Source organism: Erpetoichthys calabaricus, chromosome 2 (assembly GCF_900747795.2).
Source record: "Erpetoichthys calabaricus chromosome 2, fErpCal1.3, whole genome shotgun sequence".
NCBI lineage: Eukaryota > Metazoa > Chordata > Cladistia > Polypteriformes > Polypteridae > Erpetoichthys > Erpetoichthys calabaricus.
Window position 1 is genome coordinate 284,623,603 of NC_041395.2, and position 17,609 is coordinate 284,641,211.

The 17,609-nt window shown below is 36.7% G+C and overlaps 1 protein-coding gene across 2 annotated transcripts in view; it reads right to left on the reverse strand.

Moving 5' to 3' along the window:
* Positions 1–17,609, reverse strand: part of zgc:123010 (uncharacterized protein LOC641500 homolog) — a 62,790-nt gene that overhangs the window by 24,585 nt on the left and 20,596 nt on the right. For both annotated transcript variants that reach the window (XM_028795666.2, XM_028795668.2), the window contains exons 5-10: positions 16,952–17,119; positions 14,341–14,466; positions 12,578–12,620; positions 11,580–11,670; positions 11,306–11,447; positions 11,088–11,192 (exon numbers count right to left, since the gene is read on the reverse strand). In XM_028795666.2, coding sequence (XP_028651499.1) covers positions 11,088–11,192; positions 11,306–11,447; positions 11,580–11,670; positions 12,578–12,620; positions 14,341–14,466; positions 16,952–17,119 — 675 coding nt within the window. The remainder of the gene's footprint in view (positions 1–11,087; positions 11,193–11,305; positions 11,448–11,579; positions 11,671–12,577; positions 12,621–14,340; positions 14,467–16,951; positions 17,120–17,609) is intronic.

Here is a 17,609-nt window from a genome sequence, read left to right on the forward strand (position 1 = left end):
CGCACAGTGCCCAACAGTCAAACCCAGCAGCTTCCCAAAGTCAGTAAGTGGCGCCCAAACAACACAACACAACACAACCTGTAAACTAAACTTGACGTAAAGCGTGTACGCCAACAAGTTGCCATGGTGACATATTTAAACATTGACATAGAACAACTAGACGCCTCATGACTAGCAGAATCGTACGTCAACATCGCCACCATATTGTGAGTGGCACTGCTGTGGAGTGAAGTAATGAATAATGTGCTGCTTGGGATTGAATAAACCGCTGTACACTCCAAACCAGATCCCGGGGGATTACATTTCATAGGTAAGGCTGAACAATTGTTTTGGTTATATTTGTTCATTAGAAAATCCCGTTTTATAATCTTTACTTTAGCTAAGCCAGGCTAAGCTAGCAAAGCTATGCATTTATGTGCTCAAGTGAGCCTCCAAACAACGTTTTGGCTAAACGTATTTAGTCACTATGTAGATTGTTGTTAGCTGTTAACATTTCTCAAACTTGATAATGTTTTTTCTCAAGGAGCACATTGAGGAAACACAGTTTGAAATTGACAACCATCATTTTATGCGCATGTCTTTAGTTGTGTCTGTCTTCCACAAACTAAGGCTGCACCATACTGCCAGAATGAATACTTTCAAATTACAAGATCTGAGTGAGCGAGAGGAGTGTAAGTATTGAGGAGATCAGTGAGGTTGTGGAGAGCTTTAAATGTTAAGAGCGGTACTTAGTATTGTATTCTGTAGTTAACTGGGAGCCAGTGAAGTTGAGAGAGAATAGGTGTAATATGTTCAGTGGATTTACAACAGCAGGATATTATCCTGGCAGCAGAATTTTGAAGAAGTTCTAAGCGATTGATAAGTTTTTGTGGGATGCCAGATAGAATACCATTACATTAATCTATACGTGACGTGACTCGGGCATTAAACAATACTTCAGTACTGTGTTGCGTAAGAACAGGACAAAGTCTGGAAATGTTTCGAAGATAGAAGAAGGCAGTCCCCAAAATGTTACTTATATGGGAGGAATGGTTAATAATAATAATAATAATTATAATTATTATTATTTAATAATTGCCATTATTAGTGTATAAATGGATATAAATAATTGCATTTAAACAATTCGCCAAAATCTGATGTATGTAAACGATACTGTTTTAAACGTTATTGTTTTTTTCAATCAGAAAACCCGGTTTCCACGTCTACCTATATTAGTTTAAATGGCACTTTTGCCACTCGCAATAAGGCTGACGTATCGTGTCTACTGGGAAACACAGTGAATGCGGCGTCTATCTATATATGTGTATGTATTTAAACTTGAGGCAGTGGTGACTACTGACAGTGCCAGCAGTCAGCTACTCCACAGTTCCTGCGGTCAGGGGTTCAATTATGATTCCTAACAGCAAACGACTTCTAGCTAACAACACACCCATAGAAAAACAAATATGAGACTGCATGGATAAAAACAATGAACGAAGGCACCTACAACACGCTTCTGAAACACCAGAACCAAACGAGTCATGACTCCAAAAAGAAACAACTTTACTACAAATATATTTATTTCATTAAATGAAAACTTTCCCAGGAAGCTCCCACCCTCCATGATCTTACATCCCTACAAAGATTGGAGGGAACAGAAAGCAACTGCCATTCTTGGATTTGCGATTCTTTAGAGAATCGGGGGTTTACTGGTCAATCACATAAACAACACAGTGACTCCACAGAAGGCACAAGCTTCAGTAGGCAGAGATAAGACAGATAACCAATAAAAGCTGACATTTTAATCTGAAAACAAATAAATCACTTAAAAAGTAAAATGATTAAAATGTAGCCAAGGACAATGGTGGTAACAAATTAATTCTGCAAAGTAATTTGGCTAAAATGTAATGTAAAAAATGACTGATTCTACTACATTGTTTAACTTTCCTTTGGTTTGAAATACACTACTTTTTTATGAATCAAACAATTATCCCCATAACTGTAGTTATTACAGAAATTTAGTTCCAAAACAGAATGGGTGTTTTGACTGCCAAGATAACAGAAACATAAAGCCACTTCTGACCACTTTGGACAGTTGGTGCTTTACAGTGGTAACATTGCTGCCTTGCAACTAGGAAACCAGAGTTCATGCTCTGTGTGCTCCCTGTTTCAAGTTTACATATTCCTCCTGTGTCTGGGGGAGTTTCCTTCAAGTGCTCAGATTTTTCTCCCCCAGTCCAATGACATGCACGTTAGGTAAACTGATGTTGTAAAAATGGCTTGTGGGGGATTGTACACCCAGTGATGGACAGTCGCCCTGCCTTTCACCCTGTGCTTGCTGGGACAGGCTCCATCTTCCCCATGGCCCTACCTTTGATAAGCCGGTTAAGAAAAAGAAAGGATGGATGAATTAATGGATCAAGACGTGTCACTGGCACTTGCTACTTCACATAGAAAAAATGGTCACAGCATATTGAAAAAAAACATACTTGCAAACATACAAGCAAATCCCTCAAAACTGGGTGATGACAGTACATGTACAATGAGGGAGACATATGAGGACATCCTGACACTGATGTTAACAGTAAGTGAGTCCACAAGTAAGGTGTTCGTTTTATTTTTTCTTAATATAGATAGTTTTATATGACATACTTTTCATTAGTTGTTTCTATCCTTTTGTCTTTGGACACATTTTTTACTAACCAGGAAAAGCCTTTTTAGATTTTAATATCTTCAAATTTTTCCTTAGAATTGAGAGAGAGCGAGAGAGGCAGGCAGGAAGAGAGTGGCACAAAAAATGACCTTGTTCATAATTGGCCAGCTATATAGCTGAGCATTTGTTTTGTGTTACTAAGAATTCTACAGCCAAAAAAGTAAATTGACTTGGGACTAAATAAAACTCAGATACATTACTGTAATTTAGCAAGTTTTGTTCAAAACTTTTTGTCATATTACTTGGAAATTATGTATGCTTTGGAAGGTCACCAGGATGGCTAATACAAAACGCAGAGCAATCCTCTAGTTTAATAAAACTGAACTTTGTGATGGATTCTTAGGTATTAATCTTTTGAAAGGAATGGCAAAAAAGCAAAGATGAATCACTGAACATAAATGAAAAATACAATATGTGACATTTGCTTCCAGAAAGAAATTCATAATTACACATTTCACCTTGATCTTTAGAGTTTGAGGAAAAAAGTGATGTATATGGTTTAATGAATGTTATTTTTAGTCATACAAGCAACAATCAAGTCATTAAATAAAGTTTAAATAAAAGGCAATGGCATGAAGGCTAGATAGAACTGAATAGAGGCGTGATCAGTTGCTTATTCCACCTAGAGAATAATATTTTTCAAAGGCTTTCAAAATAACATCACAAACATCCTCAGAATTCAGCCAGATTACATTCACAGCTAAGTATATTGATACCAAATTGTTGGCTTTCTGAGTGTTGCAAAGCTAGCCAACTACTCAGACGGTTAGCAAAGCAAACACTAGGAGATCACTGCCTTTATTTCATACATAGCAATGCAAAATTCAGGGCATTTTAGTCAATTCTGTCTAATGGCAGCAGTTGATTTTTTACATTAACATCTAAAAATTGTTTTACTGTTAAACATAATAGTTTATCATAACAAAGGAGTTTTTTTTTTTTGTAGAACAGGTACTATATAGTATGCAACAAATTTATCAATTCCTAAGCCTTCCCGTGCACATGTATGATTGGTAAATGTCTAATCAAAGGTGTTTATGTGAACATCATGTTAAAAACAGGTTATGCTGTGTTTTATGGAAAAATAATGTCATTAAGCTTTCAAATATACAGTGTTACACATGTACGCACTGGGGGAAACTTAAAGGCTCAAACAATAGTAATTTCCCACCAGAACACAAGACGGAGTTGCTGACCAACACCTTATCTCTTTCCCCCTCTGTAGACCAGAAGATTGATGGCTTTAAAATACTTCACGTTGCTTCTAGTGCCCACCTGCCTGGACCCTCCTCTTCCTGCCAGAAGTCTTTATCAATGGAAGCGCTACTATCTTGAGTCTGCAAGAACGTTTTTTTTTTTTCTTTTAATATTTTTATAACTTGTGTTTTCCTTGAATCATATGGGGCTTGCCTATGGGTGCCCAAACTCTTTGCAGTTGTTTGTGTTCTTTCTTACAGTGGCATAGTCAGCAAGATTTTTCGAAGGTTGCTACCTGATGGAACAACAGGACACTGTAGACATTATACACACCTTGATGGAAGAAATCCAGGCACTGAAAGCCTAGGTAGGCAAGCAATGGACTCTGCTCGTGAAGGCAGAGGTAGGTAACCCGACACATGCTGTAATCCTATGGGAATGACTGCTGGGACGGTCAAAGGCATTACTTCCATTACACACTGATGACAATGCTGAGAATTTTTGCCTAGTATTTGAATGTACCGCTACCAGTCATCACTGGTAGAGTGCAGTGTGGGCAGACATACTGGCACTGTTCTTGTGGGGACCAGTGCAGTGGGCCTATTATGACATTGACAAGCAAGCTGCCATACAGTACAATTAACTAAATGCTGAGGTGTTGTTGAGATACAGTATCAGCCCGGACCAGCTAGGGAGGGCACGTCGAGTGGAGGTCTGACCCTGAGAGGCCAATCTGTTCCCAAGCCTATGAATTATGGGGCGGAGTTGGGTGCTGGTTGAAACCAGAGGACCTTAAAAAAAAAAAAAAAAATTAAATTTAAAAATACATAACTGAAAAGGTGGCCAGTAACTACCTGATGAATGCCCTCCCTGGTTTTCTTGCCAAGCCAGTCCATAGGTAAGGAATTAAAATAATGGATGACCTAATAACAACCCTCAAGCAACTTTGCACACCCTTACAACCTGAGTGTTCAGAAAACCCTGCTGATTGCCAAAAATCCCTGATAAGACTGTATCGCCACCCCTGAGCCGATTCAATGTTATACAAAACTGTCAGTAGAAGCACCTTACCCCTCCCCGCTGCTACAAGTGCAGGGAGTTGGGCCACACCATCCTATACTGCCCCCACTTTCATGAGCAGATGGGACTGCAGTTGGGCTCAAGGAAAAATGTACAATTTTATGGCCAACCCTCTTTCACTTTCATTCACCAAGGTAGTTGTAGTAAATGGGCATAAGATCAACATAATTATTGATTCTGGTAGTAACATATTAATTGTTACGTGCTTCCATGACAATGCCAGTCTGGAGTGACCAGTCTGACCTGTATTCACAGGGAAACTCTATGGTACAGGTCTGCCTCTTGTATCATAACATACCATGGGATAATAGGATAACTTGGAAAACTTAGGGTGGCTGTCTTGTGCAGCCCACCTTGTCCAGTGATACTGGGGTGAGACTGGTCACACATTAAAACTGGAAAGACACAAACCACCCTGGGTAAACCTCTGGGCCTTATTATAGATGGTGAATCGGTGTCTCAAGCTGTCCCCACACAGTGTCACCCTTGAAATCAGCGGGCAGTAGAGCTGCCATTGGCAATATCCTGTTCTCCCATTTGGATTGCATGGGGCTCTCCGACTTTCCAACATCTAGCAAATAGTGTGCTTCAGCCCCACAATACCAGTGACTGGTTGACACTGTCATCTATTCAGTCACCTAGGAAAAACATGTTCTGCAGGTTCACTTAGAGCTCCTGACACTAAACGAAGCTGGCCTATGCATCAATCTGAAGATTGATGGGCAAGGATACAATTTGTCCACAATGTGCCAAAATTGATGCCATCATGAACTGACCCTGTTCAAAAACAAGTCCTCAAAATCTTTCTTAGGATTAACGGGCCACTACTGCTGGTTTGTTCCTTATTTTTCTGACAGAGCTGTGCCCTTGACTGAACTTACAAAGAAAACAGCCCCTAACACGGTAGTATGAAATGCTAAAATAGACACCATATTCCATGACTTAAAATTGGCCCTTACATCAGCACTGGTATTGATAATTCATTACTTTTCTTCTCTTTTTATCTTAGAAGCCGACACTTCAGACACAAGTGTTAGTGTTGTACTGAGCCAAAGTGTAAATGGTGTTGAACACCACATCATGTTCCTGAGCCAGAAGCGACTTGATCAGAAAACCAGGTATGTGGTAGTGGAAAGAAAGGCATTGGCTATCAAATGGGCTATTAACCAGTTGCAATACTACCTCCTGGGTTGTGAGGTCACTCTAATGACTGACCATCTCCATTACTGTGGATGGCTCTTCACAAGGATTCAAAACCAGTTACCAGGTGGTTCTTGGATCTGTAACCTTTTCAGTTTAAAGTCTTTCATCATCTGGGCTCTCTCCATGCCAACGCCGATGCTCATTCACAAATTCATGACCTTGCACTTTGGATCGCCCAACCCCATGTGACGATGCGGGTTCTGCTCCATGCTCCCATCTGGTGTTCAGGAGCCCTTGAACCCAACACCGTCGGTAATGTTACCGATGAGCTAGACAGTGAGACAACAACACAGCAAGGGGATGATGAAAAAGTGCAAAGTGTTTTTATTTAAAAGAATTGAACAAAACAGTGCTCAAAATAAAGAGTGCAGTGTTTCAAAAGTCAATACATAAATAATTCAATAAAAGCAAGTGAAAATGTGGAGGTTAAAAACAATAGAAAAAAAATAATGAGGTTAAAATATAATAGGAAGCATTCTTTTAAAAACCAACAACAAGAAGCCCGGTGCCTTAATACCTGCGACTCCCCTGCTACCCCCATCTGGGCTTCTCAATAGGGGAGTCGCCCTACTTGCAGCTGACCTTCTCTGTACCTGCTTCTGCTGTCACAATTGCCTCACCGATCCCTGGCTCCGGTCAGCTCCTCCTGACAGCGACTTGGGATTCCCCAATGACCAAGGCTCTCATGCTGGGGACACCACGTCCCAAGTCCCGACTCCTGCTGCCTTCTGCAGCCTCACGCGGAGAGTCACCTGCCTTCCGGTCACTCCCGCTCTTCGAAGTAATTTCTACGGTAGCGACCGCAACTACTACTCCCCCGGGTGTCGGCCAAACACCCAGGCTACCTGCTCAGCGGCCGCGAGCCTGCTCTCGCTCGGTTGTTCTCCCGCACCGACTTTCTCTCTCTCCTCACTGCTTCCTGCTTTTCCTCCACAACCTCCATTTCCTTCTCTTTTCTTTTTCTTTCTCTTTTAACCGTCTCGAGCTTCTCTTTATAATGGACGTGGCAGCTGTGGCAATCAACAGTTCCCGGGAACAATTACGGAGCGGACCGTCTCTCACCTGTGCACTTAGGTGAGAAACGTCCGCAGCACGAATCCACTCGGGAACCGCTTCAGCCACACTACCACACCCCCTCGCTACACCGCGATGATTATTTATTTAAAAGTGGCTTTTGCTAAGAGAGCTGTGGACCCACAACGCCACGCCACACCCCACCGTTCTGGGCTGATGGTGGGGGAATCCTATCACATGCATGTGTATTGGCTTAGATAATGGTAATTTCCTGTCTGAACACAAGAGTGTGCCATTGACTAAAGAGACCTGAAGATTGACAGCTTTAACATTCTTGACATCACTTCTGATGTTCATCTGCCTGGATTTACCTCTTCCTTCTGGATGCTTGGCCATCTTGAGTAGTCTATTTGGAGACTCGCATGCAAAATGGACATTTGTTCTTTTTTTTTTTTTTAATTGTTAAGCGAATGTGCGGTTAACAGATGTGTCGTTACGGGCTCCCCCTTGCATATCCCTGAGCCGCATAAAGGCTAGTTTATGTCCCACGCTGGGCGCGAGGAAGTCACAGAGAAAATGACATCAGGAGACTTGGAGACATGCACGGGAAAATATTTCCAAGAACACACCACTGCTGATGGGATGGCCATGAATTTCAACGAGAAGCTGCTTATGCTTGTGCCGGAATAATGAACGAAGGGCTGAATATGATGTAACCTGTCATCAAGACAAAAGGTAGGAATGGAAAACATTTGAAATTTATCTGCCCCTCATATAGGTCCCCTGTTATGAATATATCTGTGCACTGTGGAATTCAGTTGTACCTTCTGATTTGTAGCGGCACACTAAGGTGTGATTGTTGTTTACGTATCATTGCATCTTTGATTTAGTCCATGCAAAATGCAAAATGCAGGCCTGTTGTGTTTTAAGGTTGCAGGTGTATTACAGTCATTTTACCGGGCTGCTCTGTGATTGACAGCGGACAGTACACTTTGTTAAAATGGTTATCAAAAATGACACTTTGTTAATTGTTATTTCAGTCATTTTGGCATGCACACTATATGTTCTGTTACCAATAAATTCTTCAAAAGGGAGTTCATCAACATAGAAACATGAAAAATAAGATTTAGTGCAAAAATAAAATAGTAATAATTATAATTAATTCATTACTTGACACCCAGGAACTCTGTACAAAGACATTTTAAAGACAAATCATTAAAATAAATGTGCCAGTCCACTTTCATGCCATACGTGGTGCTTTTCTCTTAAACATTTACTCAGGTAAGTTGTCATATGAGTGATTAAAACCATGTGAATGAAATAGTTTAAGTTCTATGAAAAGAAAAAAACCCGCCTTGCCTGTTAGGACTATCCATTTAAATTGGGGGAGGATCTCATATTTCAAAAGGAAAATAAAGGTTATTGCTAATACTGCATACTTGTTTGATTTTATGTACTTTGAGATGTGCCTGGGTCAGAGGCAAAATGTTTTGTTGTTTTTTTTTTTAATTTCAAAAGAGGGAAAAAAGTATTGCTACTACCTCAGATTCTGTTCAATTATCACTTTTTTTTTTTTTTTTTTTTTAAACACATTTTTGCTGTGCCTGTGTCAAATGTGACCAAATGTAAAAGAGAAACAATGAATAAACATTACTTGTTTTTAAATACATCCATTTGTGTCAATTTAAAAATTGTCATTACCTGCTGCTTACTGGCTGCTGAAAATGTCTGACACAGCTAAATTTCTTGGTTTGAGAATCTGGCCCAACTGAAATTGTAATTGAATAGCCCTGTTTTAACATGTTTATAACTAATGTTTTCTTTGAATTATACAGTGTTTGCCTACAGGTGTCCCAGCTCTTCAGTGTTGTGTGTATTCTTTCTTACAATAGACAATAAATGCATACACTAAATGGAGAGATTACCTAACAATAAAATAGCTTTGAAATCAAATCACAGTTAACTTCTTACTGAAAAAATTCTGAACTCTTATTTAGGTGTTGCTATTTTTTGGCTGATGCTACAAGAATGCACACATATTCTATTATCGATTTAATTGTTGTTCAATTAACTTACATCAACAGTTTACTGTATACTGAAAAATCATTGAGTATGTCAATAATTTAAATTTGCACAGTAAAAAGTATTGCCCTAATGCACTAACACACCTAATGCACATTTTCTTTTTTAACACATTAAATTAAACCTACATGAGGAAATTATTTAAGCTACTGTAAGTGTCAGTTCATCTGATGTCTAGAGGCAGAAAAAAAGAGCATGCTAAATATAGCTCAGACTGAGTATTTCTGGCAAAACGGTGACAAAGTTTGCTAAAGATAGTGTTGTGCTGCAATTCAAAAGCAGCAAATCTACAATAATTTATCACATACAAAACTAGCACTCCCCTTGTAAAGCAGCAACCTACCATGATGGAAGCACTACCGAGGAAAAGCTGTGCTAACACACACACTCGGGGTGTGTATGATGATAGGGGGGAAAAAAAAACATGTTAGCAATCAACACGGTTTACAGCAAAGACTTTCAGAAGCGAATCAATTATAGTTTGAGCCAATGTACCACATTCCAAGAGGCACTTTCACCTTCAATACTTTACTGAGAAGACGCAAAAGGTGAACATCCATGTTGCCACATTCAATAGAGGCTTGTGCTTACAACTGACCTGTGGGCTACAATAACAATCAAGAAATATGCTACAATAATGTGCCACTAAACACAGTAACAGGCAAAGCTGATGTTACTTCAGACACAACATTTGCCTGCCAGCGATACAGCAGATAGCCTTGCTAAGAAACCAATTTTAACAGAATGGGCAAAGGTGCTGCCGACAAAGCAATTACATGCATTATGATAATACATCAAACTTTTGTGGCTGCTGACTCACCTGCGTGTATGGGGCAGATCTCAGTAGTATGCATAAAATGCTTTTTGGTAATGTAAAGAAACAGTCTGTAGCACATATTTTCACTTAATGTTAAAACAAATTCTTACATGTATAATGTATAAATAAAATACTCTGTGGAAAATGCATCTTTGCACTACTTTCTGTGATATTGAGTTTTTTTTTGATCTTTTTCCATTTAAAATTCTTAGTTATTCATAACTAACCAAAGGGAGCTTTTGATTATGAAAAGTCTCAAAGCTTGCAATATTCATGCTGTATATTTACTACCTTCTGAGTGTTAGACATTATGATGATAAATACTCTTGAACAGAAATGTGTCTGTGTGAACAATTTCATCACATTTATAACTGTCAGTAAACTTTGATATACTATACAGGTAAGTAGTAAATGGATAATTCTCCTACCTATGGCCAGTCAAATTAACATGTGGAGAAATCTCAAAATGCATCTGGAAATGAATTAGAGATATCTGAAATATGTTTATTTCAGGATACACTGAATGCATTTTAAAATGTATAAAACATATTTCAAGTTTATGTAGATTTTTAAATATTTCACATACATTTCAAGATATCTTAAAATAAGTCTTTAGGATACTGAGAAATTTAAAATACAAGATATTTCAGAATTGCCTCGAATATCTTGAAATAAGAAGGATATAATTTTGAGATATCTTGAAATATATTGTTGACAGGAAGCTATTTTAAGATACTTGGAAATATATTTAATACATCTTAAAAAGCATTTCAGAGATCTTAAAATAGTCTGGATGTTATTACAATGCATGAGGGTGATGTGCCAATAAAAAGGGGTTGGGAACCCTGTTACTGGGAGTGTAATCCTGATGATAGAAGCTAAAATTAAGACAGATTAAAGGTCAACAATCTTTAGATGCTAGTAAAAATAAAGTATGCCACCAGTACTGTTATTTATTACAAAAAAATTAGCAAATATGCCATTAACAGAACTTGTACGCACCATAAGCTGTTGCACTTGGCAGGCATAAAGTTCTTTCTCTGCCTCCTGGCAAGCATGATCTAGTTCTAAAACCATTTCAAAGGCTGCCATGGCTTCGCTGTACCTCTAAAGTAAACAGAAAGAACAAAATTATTCATTGTGGCAAAACCTGTTGATCCACCCATTTCTGAATTTCCTATTTGCTTTACATATGCCAAAAAGAGCCACAACATACATACCTTCAGATCAAGCAATGCCCTCCCTTTACGGAAATAACCTTTTGGCCAGTTAGGTGCAAGCTGGATCGATTTTTCAGCATCACTTAAGGCACTATCATACTGTCCAAGACAATGGTAGCAGTAAGAGCGATTGCCAAAAAATCTATATACAGGGAAATTTTAAACAGAAAATCTTTATGTTGTATTAGCCAATGCAGCTTTAAAAAAATGAACACTAATAAAAATAAAACAGATTCTGAAAGAAAAATAAAACAGAAAAATATACATGCTGTACCTGTAATCTTTTGGGTCAAATTTAAGCGCCTCTGTAAACATCACTATAGCCTGAGGAAAATCTCCTTTTTCCACATATTTGATCCCTTTCTCTAACAGAACAAAAACAACTTTGCATTAATGTTATAACTGCAGTATCAAACAAAAGAACTTATAAAAGATGACGGAGGTACAAAATATTACATTTTTCTGAAACACTGAGTAAATGCCACTCATCCAAACAGTATAAAAGAGCAAAAGTTTACAATTGTACTTGTTTGGAAGTCTATATTAAATGAAAAAAGAGAGACAGAAAAAAAAAAAATCACATAATACAGTATTTTTCACCACATCCTGAATTTCTGTTTAATGTTTGTTTAACTACCTTATAGTCTTTGTGCCTGTACACAATTTTTTTTAGTTTTATGCTTAACAGATAGGTCTTAAAAAGTAAAACCCAATTATTGTGAACACTTCTATATACAGTACATTATTTAATGTGTGCTTCAAATGTGGAGTAAAGACATTTAGATGCTTTCAGTATAAATATAGATTTTTCCATTCACTGGTCTGAAACTGCAAGCAGGAATTTAAGATATAAGTTATCTTTAACAGTTTCCTTAATTAGAATACAAATCAACTGCAAATGTTAATACATCCATACATTCACTGAACCAGCTCTTTTCCATTGCAAGTTTATGAGCAGCCAAACTCTATGCCAGCATTATTAAAGGGGAAGGCATTGTCAGTGCAGAAAGGGAGGACAAACCACAATGTAGATATGAAGCAATAAATAACATATTCTGGTATAAATTCTAAAAGAGGGTGTGGTAAACACAGAGAAAAGTTGTCACAGTTATACAGAATAAGTGGCTGAAATATGTCCATTTTAAAAATTGGTAGCCATATCTTTAGCACCTGCATTACCATAGAAAAAAGCCTTTACATCACTGTTCAAATGAGAAAATACAAAAACCACAACACACAATAACAGCCATATGGAAAACAAACATTCCTCACCTGCAAATGGTGTGCTTCTTTTTACTGAATCCGTAAGGTTCACCTAAAATACCAATTTGACATCAGTCTGCAGTTATTATATAGTATTTTCAATGAGAGGGCCAAGAATTAATAATTACAATCCTATGCCACAATATGCAATATTATTATGACATTATGATTCTATAAAAGAAAAATCTTCTGAGGATCATTGATGGAATCACAAATGAAAGCCAAAAAGTTTCCTCAGAAAGCCAAGTAGCATGACAAAATGCTTACAGTAAGTTGTAAGAAAACAAGAAAAAGGAAACAAAACTTTGACAAAAATGTGTTAATTTTCATCGTCCTCTCTATGTCAGTACACTCTCATGTATTATGTGACAAATACTTTACTAGAAAACTTAATATGACAAAACTGCAATTCAACTGTGTTCTCCTACAAATAGAAAAAAAGAAATTAGCAGACGTGTAAGTGCTGGTTGTTCAAAGGTAAATAAACTTTTAAAGCCATAATCAGCATATTTCATAATATGTTTTTGTACTATTTTGTTTTCTACATTAATTGGATTTATTAATACCCCTGGAAAATATTTAAGGTCATTCACAACTGTACATGGAAATTCTGGAGATGGACAATGTAAATTCTACAGACAAACACACTACTTCAGCATATATGTCTTTTCCAGAGGAAAGCATAGATTACGGTAGCCACAACCATGGCATAATTTTATACTTTGAATTACAGGAACATTTGAGTAACATGGAAACCATCACATGGGATTATGTTTATATGCTTCTCTAAATGACTAAATTACAAATTAAAAGCTTTTGCACTCCAAAGTATTCTGCACTTTTCATCAACAAAATGCACCAAGCTTGAAAACATTATGGGTTACTTCACACAGTATTAACAAGCTACTTACCAAGTGCTTTAAATTGTGCTACTGTTAGAGAGATAGTAATAAATACAGTACAAACTTATTGGCTGGATATGTACTTTATTTTAATCCAACCAATGGTTTCAGAATGAGCAATGTATTGTTTAACAAGTGAGTATTCTTCAAATTCCTATTCTTCAGACAATTCTCTGCCAGCAGACATTGTAAAAGATCTCTTAAAAAAAAAAAAAATAAGTCTTGCACCATTGTTGCTACTTCTGCCTTCGTACATCTTTGTTATCAAAGCACAGACAGTTCACACAAGTGCACTTGTCCTCATATGCCTGTAAACCATACGAGATGAACTGCACAGAATTTAATAGGAATCCAGCTTGAAAAGCTGCTCAAAAATGAAATATCTTATACTGTTTTTTCTTTCTAAAATCATTATGCTATTGCCAGCATTCTTTTGTACCTCCTAAAAATCTCAAACAAGTAATGCTGTTTTCTTGCAGGGCAAACCAAGGCCTTCTGCATTACCTGCAAAAACCATCTTCCAGATTTTCTTTTCAAAAAAGATGCTGTGATGATTGTTTAATTTTTTTTAATAGGTGTTTTGTTTCTTTTTGAAATTTCCACCACTGACTGTTGCCTTAAGAATGTGTTCTGCTAAGAATGGAATCTGTGCATGTCAGCTAAATGAAGTATACATGTTATCAAGAACAGTGATTTGAAAGATCTCTTCATCTCATGAGGTACTGTACATCTCTGCTCAGACAGAAAGAAGCATGTCACAGCACTTTTGAAAATGTTTTATGCAAATTGATTTTTGTAGATACTATAACTTTCTCCATGTGTACAATATATATGAAAAGGAGGCTAGGGAAGACAGTTAGGGATGCTTACCCCCTTCTTTTTGGTCTCATTTTCTTTATTTTCTTTGGATTTGCACATCACTTTGGTTGTGCTCTTTGGTTTAATGTGACTGGCTGCATTGGCTACAAAGGCGCTGTTGACGTCCCACTCTGGTTCCTGTGGTAAGAAAGTATTAAGACATAAAACAATGTTTTACCAAGAGGTAGATGGTTTTTTAATCCAAGCTTTTTAAACTTTCAGTACTTTGCCACTGAAAAAGACTACAATTAAGACCATAATGTTGTCAAGTGTTTACATACATAATTGAATTATGGCAGTTAGTTTAAAACCCTTCTGTGTAGCTGAATAAAATACAGGCAGGATTTATATACAGGATAATACCTTACTCGAAGGATCCAAAATTATGCTTCTGGAGGACAGGTTTTCATTCCAACCAGTTTCATAATTAGAAGCTAAGCCTACCAGACAATTGAACTTGGTATTTAATATAGCTTGTTAGTGGTTTCATTCTTTCAAGACAAATCATCACACCGTATATTTTTCATTTTCTGAGAATATTATCTATTTGTTTTCTGGTCCATAAAAGATTTGCACCTCTTGGTCCTTCCCTTCTTTCTCATTTATTTCAAAAACATTTTATTAACACAAATACTTCATGGTTTAAATGGAACCACATTAGTTGGAGAGCTGGTAGTTCCTTTGTCACTTATTAACTGGAGGCTGGCTAAATAAAAAGATAATTATACCAAAACTTAACTGTTTATAACTAAAATAGGCAATTAAGGGTACTGAATAGTAAAAAGCGTGTTAACAAAATCTAAGCCCAAAAAAACCTATTGCTTAAGTAATAAACAAGTTCTAATTAAGAAATTGGTTAAAGTAAAAACCTACAGTGCTGCCACCCATGATATAATTGAGTATCCCTACCCTAATCTGTGCGATTTACATCCTGCATAGGCTTCAAAATGCTAAATTAACTATTCATGCACTTAGTTGAATGTAAGCGTTTCATAAAAATATTTTGATTTGGCAAAAGATCATTTCCCTCTCTATTTCAGTTTGAATTTATTAGTTTTATTATTTGGATACTGTTAAAAAGTAGCAACTTTAAAAACAATTCATGAAAAAAGTTTATATATAACAGTGGAAGACAGAGTACATTTTCTTGGTTCCGTAATATGCTGTGAAATTAAAGTTAAGTAAAAATCCAGGTACTTCATTTATAAATACATGCATAGAATTATTCTAAATGTGAACGTATGAATATTTGCTAAATGTTCCTGTGAATGACTTATAAAACTTCCATGCAGAAAAAAATGTTCCTAAATTCTCATCACTCAAAACCTTTTTACATATCACCAGCCATCCTAAATTTTGTCCACATGAAAATGTATGTCATCTCCATTCAAAGAACACTATCAACCAACCCTATAGAGGATATTATAACAGAAATGGGAAGAAATTGCCTGTGCTTAGCTCCTTTAAAAAATAGTCAGTACAAAAGAAACAATTCTGTCCAAATCAGCTGGCTAAGGTAAAAAGGACACATCAAATATTTTCTTGGGTACCCTAAGCATTGGTTTACTGGAAAAATGAAAAATATATTTCTTGACAGGCTCTGACCAGGCATTCAAAATTAATTAAACTAGATTCAACTGAGAGCAATGAGGTATTCCCAACATATCTCTAAGTTCTCTCTGAAAGGTCCCTATTGTAGGGAACCCGAGTACAGACCAAACTGGCACCTCCAGTTGAATAGCTTGACTGAACTGAATATATCTTCAAAAGGGCAGCTGCTGGAAGAGTAGCATAAGAATGGTTTTTCATATCCAATAATATCTGATGATTTATTCATCATCATGATGAACAAAACAGTCTAACCAAAGTGAAACAATTCTCTGTGTAATATGCCATTGGTGAAGAGCTCTAGTTAAGCAAATGCATCCAACATTCCTTGGTCTTCAAAGATTTCTCTCCATATTTTCTCTCTATATATTATATGTATGTATGTATGTATATATGTATGTCTAGTTTTAACTATATCTGAAATAATGACACACAACCAGTAGGTGTTTATAGTGCACTCCAATATCAAGAAAACAATTTAAAAGGAATTGAACTTGCTCACAATACTCTTTCTGAATTTCCCTTCTGTTGGTCCATATGAACATGTTACTTTCATTTCATTTGTCCTTTCTTAGGTTTTCACACTTCATGTTTGCTGAACCAAATGCATTCTGTGTTATAGCTTTCATAAAAAGTCAGTCTCCCCAGCCTGGCGAGCATTTTTGGGAGGATAGAAAGCAAGCATTAGTCCTCCAAGGTATGCCTACAAAGGAGAGTTTGTATGCTTATTATTCAGGCAGATTATGTGTAATCATGGGTATGTCAATTTCAGGTTTTATAAATACAAATTTGCATATTCATTTTAATATACACAGCACACAGTCATACAAACATTCAGTAAATTAGGCCTTAGCATTTTGCTATATCAAAAACCTAATTCAACCCCTTTCTCCTTCTATCCTGATAACTGCCATGATGATTTAGGTGAAATGCTAAGTCTGAAGGTGTCTATTTTGCCAAAACACAATGAACACCTCAGTCAGTCTTCACTAGTTTTATCAACTAAACTACTCACTTCTTCAGTACAGTCAAATTTAAAGTTATGGCGGTTTTTGTTTCCCGTGGGTGCCAGGGGCAGCGTACATTCCTCCTTACTGTGAAAAATAATCATTTCAATCTGTCCATTTTCTTCAAAATTTTCAGCTGCATTTTGCTCTTCTACATTGCATGTATTTTGCACTTCCTGAAGAAAAAAAAAATACATGACTATGTTAAATATTGCTACTGTTGTTTCTGGCTATGAGTAACTTCTAATGTTATATTTCAGTCAGAAGTTTTGCCTGTATAATTGCTTCAAGTTTTACTTTATGCAGGAATGAGCTAAAACCTGTGTTAAACACACTACAAGTTCTGTTGATGTGGTAGAGAAATGTTAAAAGACACAATCAATCAGAGTATATATCAGTACTTCTTCTGGCCTGTGATATTATGTGAATGAATATTCAGTGAAGCATACAGAGGTGAAAATAAACCTTTGGATTTATTTAGTAGTTGAACAAAAATAAAATAAATCAAATATGTTCACCACAGGATACACAGTTTTGAAAAAAATATATTTGACAACAACGCTCAATCATTTGTAGTAACCACAGAAACAATATGACACTCAAATTTAAAATAAAACAGACAAAATGTTACTAATAACAGTAAGATTTGCAAAAGTGTATGTATTT